This window comes from Macrobrachium rosenbergii, chromosome 48, assembly GCF_040412425.1.
Source record: "Macrobrachium rosenbergii isolate ZJJX-2024 chromosome 48, ASM4041242v1, whole genome shotgun sequence".
NCBI lineage: Eukaryota > Metazoa > Arthropoda > Malacostraca > Decapoda > Palaemonidae > Macrobrachium > Macrobrachium rosenbergii.
In genome coordinates, this window is record NC_089788.1 from 5,225,502 (window position 1) to 5,238,286 (window position 12,785).

The window sequence follows — 12,785 nt, forward strand, 5'->3', positions numbered from 1 at the left end:
GGAGAGGAGAGAGAGAGAGAGAGAGAGAGAGAGAGAGAGGAGGAGGAGGAGGAGGAGGAGGAGGAGGAGGAGGAGGAGGAGGAGGAGGAGGAGGAGGGAGAGAGAGAGAGAGAGAGAGAGAGAGAGGAGGAGGAGGAGGAGGAGGAGGAGGAGGAGGAGGAGGAGGAGGAGGAGGAGGAGAGAGAGAGAGAGAGAGAGAGAGGAGGAGGAGGAGGAGGAGGAGGAGGAGGAGGAGGAGGAGGAGGAGGAGGAGGAGGAGAGAGAGAGAGAGAGAGAGAGAGAGAGAGAGAGAGAGAGAGAGAGAGAGAGAGAGAAAGGAGGAGGAGGAGGAGGAGGAGGAGGAGGAGGAGGAGGAGGAGAGAGAGAGAGAGATGCCCCGTAGTATGAACCCCCCAACACCTTCCAAGGTCAACAACAAAAAAAAACACACACAGACAAGATATGGCTAAACAAACTCTTGTTTACCGATTCATAATGAAACAAAAACATGTATGGGCAATCACAGCATGAACATTACTCGACGTCTCAATGCCGAAAACATCTTGGCCCAGCTCGTTTTGAACAGAGCCTTGATAAAATCTGAAAGCTTTTTATTATTACTAAATGCCTTAATCTATGAGCCTGCAATTTACAATTTTATTCCGAGGACGGCCCAAGTTTTTCTAATACAGAATCGTCATGCGCATATCTTAGCTTCTCTTAATGTACCGAGGACACAGACTTGGACACGGTGAGAGAGAGAGAGAGAGAGAGAGAGAGAGAGAGAGAGAGAGAGAGAGAGAGAGAGAGAGAAGAGGAGGAGGAGGAGGAGGAGGAGAGGAGAGAGAGAGAGAGAGAGAGAGAGAGAGAGAGAGAGAGAGAGAGAGGAGGAGGAGGAGGAGGAGGAGAGGAGAGAGAGAGAGAGAGAGAGAGAGGAGGAGGAGGAGGAGGGAGGAGGAGGAGGAGGAGGAGGAGGAGGAGGAGGAGGGAGAGAGAGAGAGAGAGAGAGAGAGAGAGAGAGAGAGAGAGAGAGAGAGAGAGAGAGATCCATATTCTTTCACGGTATGAAAGCCTGACAATCTAATGTCTATAAGTCCTAAACTACATGATTCACGTGTTATTCACTAAACACGTAAAAAATAAAAGCTATAACACTTTCACTACATCTTATGCCATCGCGAGAAACACAATTTTCGTGCTGTCACACCAAAAAGCACTATGCTTCCCTAAATTGGAAAACTGCAGTATCAGCAAAATGTTCGAAATTGAGATATGCCACCTACTGGGCTCGTGAAACACTAATACACAAGTTAACTGCATTTTCAGAATGTTTCTTCAGTGCTTTATTTAGGGGGTTCCATTTGCAGCATCCGCAAAATCAGTAGTATGGGAAGGGAAAACTGCAGTATCTGACATTTTTCTGTTTTGTATTTTCGCAGATCCTGCAGGCTTCCATTTTAGGGAAGTATAACACAAATATCGGTTAGTTCATATGAGCTGGAATAATCTTACTAATAATAATACTGTTTTCGTAAGAGATATATGAAAACATTCGCAAGCCTCCAAGGAGGTAGATAAAGGAATATGACGGACAGAGGATTACGGTTAGACAAAGAAATTCGAAACTATATAAAGAAGAAAACATTTTTCAGACCAGGCTGCTCATTTTGTTAATCCAAGTTGTTGGCAGAAAAAAAACATCCACTTTACAGGTTCCCCTACGGAATAAATGCGAAGAAAAACTTAACAAATTCGTAAAGTAAAATGTTATTTTAAACCTGAAGGATTATAGTTTTATGACTTTGACCTCTCACATCAAAACTAACGAAGCTTATCGAAGTGATTAACGGAAGGTGAAATTCCCAGAGAACAGGATACCAAGATTATAATGATAATGGAAGAACTAAAAGTTAATGCGGAGCGGTCTTTATAAAATATATATATAAAAGGGAAAGTAATGAGCATTCGAGTTAGAATGAATATAGTTCCTGAGACAATAACAAGGATTCGACAGAAATTTCTCTCTGATCTAAAATGCTGAATTTTGTCTTCAATGAGTCCTGTAAAAACAAGTAAAAAAATGTGCCGACGTTTCTTCGGCGTAATCGAGTTTCCTGTACAGTCGCTACAGCGTATAATCAAGGCCACCGAAAATAGATCTACCTTTCGGTGGTCTCGGTATAATGCTGTATGAGCCGCGGCCCATGAAACTTAGCCAAGGCCCAGTGGTGGCCTGTCCTATATCGTTGCCAGAACTTACGCTAGAGGGCTGCAATTTGGTATGTTTGATGACTGGAGGGTGGATGATCAACATAATTTGCAGCCGTCTAGTCTCAGTAATTTTTAAGATCTGAGGGCGGACAGTAAAAGTGCGGACGGACAGACAAAGTCGGCACAATAGTTATCTTTTCCAGAAAACTAAAATTATATTAAGAGAAAATAATGAGCATTTGAGTTAAAATGAAAATAGTTTTTAAAACTATAACAAGGACTCGACAGAAATTTCTCTCTGATCTAAAATGCTGAATTTTGTCGTCACTGACTGAAAACTTCTCTGATTTGAAAAGCACTGTTGCAGCACCACTGACTAAATCCTACGAGGCTGCTCTCGGAGCAAGAGCCCGTGCTGGCACAAGGCCAACACAACCCTCGAAACAAAACTACACTTGTGAGCGTCTTGCATTTTCCAGACTAGAAGGTAAAACTCTCCACACTCAGCCCCGGAGTACCCGCCCCCCCCCACCGCCGCCCCCCGCTTCCACAGTCGCCACGAGGCATAAATCACGCAGAGAGGAGCCCTCTGATTTGCCTCCACTGGGGGAGATATTAAGCGTCACTCGACCATATCGAGGAGACTCTCGGTTTACCACCAGCAGTAGTAGTGAAGGGGAAGTCTGGAAGGACGGCCTTGAGTGCTACAGGCGTTCCCATAAAAGGGCCTGAAGGAATTCAGAATGGATGTACTGAGATGATTAGGGAACTTCCTTTTCCGAAGTCCGGGTGGTTCCAGGACTCAAAACTCACACGAGGATATATCAACACGTATCTTATATATATATATATATATATATATATATATATATATATATATATATATATATATATATATATATATATATATATATATATGAATATACTAACACTTTCTGCTCCTAACCAACACCACGACAATTCGGTCTCTTTGCCTATGGTACCATTGCCTATTGCGTTACTTGAATCTACACTTTTATCTGTCAAATACACAATAAAAGTTTCGCTTATGGAAATAAAAAACAAATCTTGAGGTTATACATGACAGTGTTAAAACCAATCATTGACAAAGGTCAAATTTACTATTACGATTATAGATCGTATGGCGAAAAATTATTAAGAAGATTATTTGGGAACGGTGACAGACCACACAAAACACCCATAAGTACGTGTGCATTTATATATGTATGCAAGGATGTATGAATGTATGTATGTATATACATATGCATATATATATATATATATAAATATATATATATCTATATATATCTATATATATATATATATATATATATATATATATATATATATATATATATATAGAGAGAGAGAGAGAGAGAGAGAGAGAGAGAGAGAGAGAGAGAGAGAGAGAGATGTATTATCTATATTACATACGAGTACATCTTAAATAATCGGAAATCAACACGAGGAAAATCTGGATTAAATACATAAAATTCAAAATTACAATACATAAATTACAAAATTACACAGTCCTTCACTGACTAATCAATTAGTAGATACATACATATATATATATATATATATATATATATATATATATATATATATATATATATATATATATGTATATATATAATATATATACACATTATATACACATATATATATATAAAATTGTACTTGTTGGTTCCAATAACTAATCAAAATAATTTGGGAGGAAATTACGTATTGAAAAAATATTTTTTATATAATTTTCACACAAGGTACAATAAACATATATAAACGGAAGCTTGTTGATTCTCTCTCTCTCTCTCTCTCTCTCTCTCTCTCTCTCTCTCTCTCTCTCTCTCTCTCTCTCCACCTTCTTATCGCTCGTGCAAATTACGAACACAAGCAATAATTAACGTCCGTGTCCACATCCCTATCTCAAATCAGCGTCCACATCAACAATGCAAATTCTAAGATAAAAATCCAATCATAAACCTATCGCAAGGTCATCTCCTACCATAGAACCGACCGTCGACCTTAAAAGGTCATCCGGATCAACGCCAGCTGAAGGCCTTATGCTCCGAAGCCGAGATTATGTCCTGTAGACACAAGGGAGCATCCATCTTCCATGCGAGGGAATCTCAAGGAAATCTAAGGTAGAAAGGTAGATTTACCTTATGCGGTCGCTATGTCACCCATGTTGACAAAAAAAAAAAAAAAAAAAAGGAACAAGTAAAAAATGAGGTGAAGTTATTTCGGCGCAATCGAGTTTCCTGTACAGCCGCTATACAGCGTATAATCAAGGCCGCCGAAAATAGATCTATCTTTCGGTGGTCTCGGTATAATGCTGTATGAACCGACGGCCGTGAAACCTCAACCACGGCACGGTGTTGGCCTATCTTATATCGTTGACAGACTCACGATTATGGCTAACTTCAACCTTAAATAAAATGAAAACTACTGAGGCTAGAGAGGGCTGCAATTTGGTATGTTTGATGATTGGAGGGTGGATGATCAACATACCAATTTGCAGCCCTCTAGCCTCAGTCGTTTTCAAGATCTGAGGGCGGACAGAAAAGTGCGGACAGGAAAAAGTGCGGACGGACAGACAAAGCCGGCACAATAGTTTTTTTTTACAGGAAACTAAAACTTAACACGAAGGCTTATATTCCTTGATGTGTTTTCAGTATCGAAGCTGCGCATTAAAGGTAACAAACAGGCATCTAATTTGACGGATGGGTGGTACTTCGTCAAACGAGTTTGGACATGGATGTACGCTATTCAGTTTTATAAAAGGGGTGAACTGTGATCGTTTAATTTCCCCAATATAAGAAAGTGCTGCTTGATCTCACTTCCTAATGAGCACCATATTCTTTGTGGGCTTGAAAAATATGAACAGGGTTCATCTTCTGCGTAATAATAATAATAATAATAATAATAATAATAATAATAATAATAATAATAATAATAATATAATAATAATAATCTATAATTCTTTACGTACACTGAAAGCACTTCCTACAGAAGCATTTGCGTCAGTCACACAGGTTCATGATAAACTTTTATATAAGATTCCATAGGACTCTTTACGTAAAATAACGTATGTTCTACAGAATAGTTTCAGTCACTGACTTCCCGTTCTACATATTTTTTTTTTTTTTTTTTTGTATTTTTAAACTGTAATGAAAAAAAGTGGATGAGGCTGACAACCTCATCCCAGAAGATTTGGTGAGAAATAGGTCTGTACCCCTCTACCTTTCTGGTGACACTTTATATATACAGACACTTTATATATATATATATATATATATATATATATATATATATATATATATATATATATATATATATATAAATAATCAACACACAATCACGTGTGGAACAGAAATAAATTTCTGACTCACATCAGGATTGAACCCAGGTCTTTCAATTGAAAGACCAGACCACTGCCAACCAGGCCACACGTCATAAAAGAAGTTGGAACCTGAGTACCACTGTACCTAAGGCATTACCTGGGCAGGCTAACTGCTTGCCTTAGGTACAGTGGTACTCAGGTTCCACCTTCTTTTATGACTTACATGCAAGCAGTTAGCCTGCCCGGGTAATGCCTTAAGTACAGTGGTACTCAGGCTCCAACTTCATTTATGACTTGTGTGGCCTGGTTGGTAGCGGTCTGGTCTTTCATTTGAAAGACCTGGGTCTGATCCTGATGTGAGTCAGAAATTTATATATATATATATATATATATATATATATATATATATATATATATATATATATATATATATATATATATATATATATATATATATATATATATATATATATATGTGTGTGTGTGTGTGTGTGTGTGCGTGTATGTGTGTGCGTGTGCATACTTTACAAGATTGACTAACACGAAGCTTCCATGTTAAAGCTGTCTGCGTCTTAAAAGGTTTCCTAAAAATATAATAATAATAATTTTTCCTCCATTTACAACAGTCTTACAGCTTGTGGAACCAAGAGTTCCTAATGTCCTGTTCCTCAGGCTACACCTATGGGTGTCCTACCTTTCGGGGGAACACTGTAAACACTGTACTTATTTCATAGCAATTACTTCCTGCGTTGCCTAAGCAGGACTCACTAGGTATAAGAGTCATTCAAGAAGGTAAAACGTGTCGCCAAGTAAATGCTGATATCTCAATAGCTATACAGAAGTCAAAATTTTTCACAAACTAATCAAATTTAAGAGACCACACATATGCACAGTTTCGTCTTGTCCAGATTTGCGTTACATGCAAAATTACGTTTAATTCAGTTTAGTTTTTAGTTTTCTGTAAATGAAAACTATTGTGCTGGATTTGTCTATCCGTCCGCACTTTATTCTGTCCGTACTTTTTCTGTCCGCCCTGAGATCTTAAAAACTACTGAGACTAGAGGGCTGCAAATTTTTATGCTGATCATCCACCCTCCAATCATCAAACATCCCAAATTGCAGCCCTCTATCCACAGTAGTTTTTATTTGATTTAACGTTAAAGTTAGCCAAAATCGTGCTTCCGGCAACGATATAGGATAGGCCACCACCGGGCCGTGATTAAAGTTTCGGGGGCAGCGGCTCATACAGCGTTATACCGAGACCACCAAAAGATAGATATGTTTTCGGTGGCCTTGATTATACGATGGAGAAAAAACTCGATTGCGCCGTAGAGACTTCGGCGCATTTTTTCCTCGTTTAACGACGCCTCCGCGGGGCGATTTCACATTCGGACGCAGCTGTTGATTGTGCTTTCTCTATCTACGTACGTTCCGGCACCTGAACGGGCGGAATCCAGACATAAAATAAAAAAAACAAACAAGATCAAATAGTTGCGTCGTCCGAAGCCATTAGTCATGGCGTCTCAACAGGCTTGTTAGAACAAAATCGTCTAAGCGAGCGTGAAGCCGAACTCCGCCAAGATTACTTTATAGAGACCCAATTTGCAACAGCTGTGAGACGAGGGTTTTCCTCTCTCGCTTAAATAAAAAAAAATTGCCTCTGATATTTGTGAAATATGTTTGAAGGAAAAAATAGAGAAGAATTGTGGCGATCCTATCTGCTCGCTTACGTTGCCAACAAGTTTAGTACAGCCTTTTTATTTCAGTGAAGATGATTTCCTTTATATATATGAAATAAGGCAGTTCAGTACCCCTTTAACTACAGTGTAAATTGTTTCCTATTCTTTTACATATGTGATATTTTAATTTACAGATAAGGCAGTTCAGTACCCCCTTTACTACAGTGTAAATTATTTCCTATTCTTTTACAAATGTGAAATTATAATTTACATATAAGGGAGTTCAGTACTCTTTTTACTGTAATGAAAATTATTTCTTATTCTTTTACATATGTGAAATTTTAATTTACAGATAAGGCAGTTCAGTATTCTTTTTACTGCAATGTAAATTATTTCCTATTCTTTTACATATGTGAAATTTTATTTTACAGATAAAGCAGTTCAGTATTCTTTTTACTGCAATGTAAATTATTTCCTATTCTTGTAAATATGTGAAATTTAAATTTACAGATAAGGCAGTTCAGTACCCTTTTTGCTGCAATATAAAAAATATTTCCTCTCCTACAAACATGGAATTTTAATTTACATATAAGGAAAATTTTAAAATATTGCTTTCATCTTTTACAAATAGATGACTTTTTTTTTTTTTGGTTAGTAACCATGATGATGCTCGCTGGCTTACGATGTCAACACAAGCTCGGGACCATTTTCATTTCAATGAAAATGGTTTTCTCTGCTTTTACGGACGCGAAATTTTAATTTACAGATGAGGCCAATTTAAAAGTGTTACTTTTATCTTTTGTCAATAGACATTATTTTTTTACCTGTAAACACGATGATACGCGCTTGCTTAAATGTCAACATCAGTTTAGTACCATTTCAATTACAGTGAAAATGATTTCCTCTGATTTAACAGATATGAAATTTTAATTAATAGATAAGGACGATTTTTAAAATTGTAATTTTTATCTTTTACTAATGAATGACATTCTTTCACAGATATGAAATTTTCATTTATATATAATGACAATTTTAAAATATCGCTTTTCTGTTACTAATAGATGACATTCTTTTTTTAGTTTTATGAAAAGAAAACCATTGTGCCGGCTTTGTCTGTCCGTCCGCACTTTTTTCTGTCCGCACTTTTTCTGTCCGCCCCCAGATCTTAAAATCTGCTGAGGCTAGAGGGCTGCAAATTGGTATGTTGATCATCCACCCTCCAATCATCAAACATACTAAATTGCAGCCCTCTAGCCTAAGTAGTTTTTATTTTATTTTAGGTTAAAGCTAGCCATAATCGTGCCTCTGGCAACGATATAGGCCAGGCCACCACGAGGCCGTGGTCAACGCTTCAAGGGTCGCGGCTCATACAGCATTATACCGAGACTACTGAAAGATACATCTATTTTCGGTGGCCTTGACTATACGACGTACAGAAAACTCGATTGCGCCGAAGAGACTTCGACGATACGAACCTGTAACTCCCAAGTCAAAACTAACCTTCCTCAACTAAAGTCTTAAAAGGCTTCCCAAGCAGACACTCTCCCCTATTTTAACCTCAATATTATCCTCCCCCTCACGGTAATCACAGCCACTTCCTCCTACTTACCCCTATCCACAGTCCCCCCAACCCATCTCTTCCAACTTCCCCACCCCTACCCAATGACACCCTACCTACCTAAATACGCCCCCTCCTCCCAACCTTCGCTCTTTATATCTTCACCCCACTACTTTACCACCTGTTACTCGCACACTTCTGGCTGATGACATGTTAATGGGGAAATGTTCTACAAGTCCCCCCTCCTCCTCCTCCTCCTCCTCCTCCTCCTCCTCCTCCTCCATCTTTACCTCAATATTTTCCGTCGTATGTTTTTTTTTTTTCGTTCGTCCTTCCTCGCTCTTTACTCTTCATAATTCTGATTACTTTTTTTTCTCTGTCTCCCTCTCTCTATCTCTCTTTCAGGGTGCAAAGATGAATAAATCTATCTATTTTCTAATATTGAAATATGAAAATGTGACTGTTAATGAGATATTTAGCGGTGAATGCTTTCCAATACGGATACGCAAAGCCAAGGAATTTTTACATATATATGGACAATAATTTCATAAAACTTACCTTTTAAACAAGAACTTCCCATATCTTGATGTTTACTAAAAGCTGTATAGTTTTTTTTTTAAAGAAATTAAAGCAGATTTTTTTTTTACAAGAACACAATCTTGTTTTGCCAAGGCCTCGTTAATTTACAAGTCAACTGTTCACACTTCTTTGTGACTGCAGTAACTTAAACTACTTCAGTGGTTCTTAACCAGGGGTGCTCGCACCCCTAGGGGGTGAGAAGCCGGTTCCTAAGGGGTGAGAGGATGCCTATGAACAATTAAAGCAAAACATATTTTTATATACTCATGTTATTTTTTCTGCAAAAAAATAAAAATAAAATACAAAATAAAATAAATCATAATAATAATAATAATAATAATAATAATAATAATTATTATTATTATTATTATTATTATTATTATTATTACTATTATTATTATTATTATTATTATTATTACATTAATTTTTTTTATTTCATCAATTCAGGAGGTGCGAGAGCTGACTGCTGATTTGATAGGGGGTCATACATTGCAAAAAGTTAAGTACCACTGCTCTAATTATAACCCTGTACGTATCTCGTTGCTAATGTAAAACGCATGTTGATTCCTTGCATTGTATCAGTCTCAACACTCTGTCGCGATAAATATACAAAACTTATTAAACTAATGCATTCTATCAAACTCACCGACTAAAATTATTGCAATGCCTAAACTCACCGAGTTCTTGCCGTGCTTGAAGCCGACTGATTTAATATTACTGGCGATAAAATACTGAATAATATGTCATAAATTCGAAGTTCATGTGAAAATTCCTTACCTTATAATTGTGAGACTGCGAAGACTGCATCAATAAGAAAATCAGACAGGCATTACAATCCGAAATCATCTTCCAAAGTCGCCTAATAAAATGAACTGAAGACCATTACTTATAGTACGTTCAACCTTTTCCCGTACAGAGTATTCAAATGCGTTCTTTAAGTACATTTGTACGGAGTGTTCATTGTTCATGCTTGATCGACTGATTGGTTGCTTTCTGTCCGGACTGATAAAAAAAAATCTTCACATATGCATATTTCATAAATACTTACACACACCTTTCATCACTAATATTGCATATAAACAACTGACAGTTTATTTTTCCAGAAATCTGAATGAAGATTAAACAAGTCAAAATGCGCCGAAGTTTTCTGTACAGCCGCTACAGCATAAAATCAAGGCCACCGATAACAGATCTATCTTTCGGTGGTCCCGGTATAATGCAATATGAGCCGCGGCTCATGAAATTTTAACCATGACCCGGTGGTGGCATATCCAATATCGTTAGCTGAGGCACGATTATGGCTAACTTTAACCTTAGATACAATAAAAACTACTGAGGTTAGAGGGGTACAATTTGCTTTGTTTGATGATTGGAGGGTGGGTGATCAACATACCAATTTGCAGCCCTCTAGCCTCAGTAGTTTTTAAAATCTAAGGGGGGACAGGAAAAAGTGCGGACGCAGAGACAATGCCGGCACGATAGTTTTCTTTTACAGAAAACTAAAAAGGATTGAACGAACATAAAATACAACCTTATGACAATTAATTGATCACAAGCACTGTAAGAAACAAAAAGATATTGCATGATATTTAAGACTCAAAAACATAATATTTTTATGGAATTCAAAACATATAAACAATACTAAGACAAATAAGTACTAAACTATCATAGTGGCCGATCAAGAACAAATAATAAGATCTCATTATGCCCAAAGCTACAAGACAGATTACGGACAGATCTGACACATACAGAGAGAGAGAGAGAGAGAGAGAGAGAGAGAGAGAGAGAGAGAGAGAGAGAATTGTTTTACAAAGCTACAAGACAGATTACGGACAGGTCTGACACATACAAAGAGAGAGAGAGAGAGAGAGAGAGAGAGAGAGAGAGAGAGAGAGAGAGAGAGAGAGAGAGAGAATTATTTTACAAAGCTACAAGACAGATTACGAACAGATCTGAAACATACGAAGAAAGAGAGAGAGAGAGAGAGAGAGAGAGAGAGAGAGAGAGAGAGAGAGAGAGAGAGAGTCATTTTACAAGAACATTATTTGGTAACCTTTCAGTTGTATCTTAAAAAACAACATCCACTACAACAGTCTTTGAGACCAAAAAATAGCAACAAAACATTGTAATCTAACACATACAGAGAGAGAGAGAGAGAGAGAGAGAGAGAGAGAGAGAGAGAGAGAGAGAGAGAGAGAGAGTCATATTACAAAAAGTATTAACATGTAGGTAACTTTTAAGTTGATACTCTACATTTACTTACAAAAGTCTTTTGAAAATAAAAATGGCAACAAAATCATGTAACATTCCCCCAAAATTATTTTAAAATTCTAAAATTCTAACAAAGAAAACATCACTGAAAACAGACGACATTCCCGAGAGTATATAACATCTCACCGCGGATGTGCGGTTGCCTATCTGATTTATATTTATTTATTGTTTGGCATATCTCCCTGGCGTCTCAGCTATGGGGTTACTGAACACGTGCCAAACTCATAATACACCGTCCATCAATGAAATGCAAGACAGGAGTAAACAGGATATTTAGTGGTGTAAACGCAACACCTAGAACAACATGTTTGGGAAGGAGCTGTGACTGTTATATATACAGTATATATATTTTATATATATATATATATATATATATATATATATATATATATATATATATATATATATAATTATATAAAGCAAGGCCTTTCGACTTCTTGTCCTTGCAGTACCCCATTGTTTTACTTTCCTTCCTGGATTTTGTCTATTTATATATTCATCATGTACCATGTTTTCGTGATTCAGTTATACACACACACATACATACATATATATACATACATATATACAGTATATACATATATATATATATATATATATATATATATATATATATATATATATATATATATATCACGGCACTGATCAGGATTTGGTTATACGAGTAAGCGAAAACTTATCGATGACACAAATTTTACATATAAATGGCCTTCCAAGTCCGCCTAAAAGAAAGAGGTTAGCGGAGCAGTGTCTGAAATAATACTCATAACAAAGAGAATGAGAAGGAGGAGACAGACAGACAGACAAACCCACAATCTACTTAACACTACTCAAATGAACTAGTTATGTAATCCTATAAATTAAACCCTAATGCCCTTAAGATAATCAAGGAAAAAATAAACAGAAAAATGGACAAGGTAAATAAATTTTAAAAATAACAAAAAAAATCACACCTTTCAATAATGGAGAAAGAGAAATAAAGCTTAAGGTTCTCACACCATTACACAAGAAGTGAAAGTGTGATCACTTTAGATCTGTGATGAAAATCGGGAATCCTTTGTAAAAAAAAAAAGTTATAAAAACCGTGAATCATTTGTAAACAAAAAAATACTTGTGATGAAAACTGGGAATCATTTGTATAAAAATTGTGATGAAAATAGGGAAT

General features: G+C 36.8%; 1 protein-coding gene across 1 annotated transcript in view; it reads left to right on the forward strand.

Moving 5' to 3' along the window:
- Nucleotides 1-2,922, forward strand: part of LOC136831665 (uncharacterized) — a 21,192-nt gene extending 18,270 nt beyond the window's left edge. Inside the window, exons 3-4 of the mRNA XM_067092294.1 lie at nt 1,419-1,461; nt 2,558-2,922. Of these exons, the coding sequence (XP_066948395.1) occupies nt 1,419-1,461; nt 2,558-2,922 (408 nt within the window). The remainder of the gene's footprint in view (nt 1-1,418; nt 1,462-2,557) is intronic.
- The last annotated feature ends 9,863 nt before the right edge of the window (nt 2,923-12,785 follow it).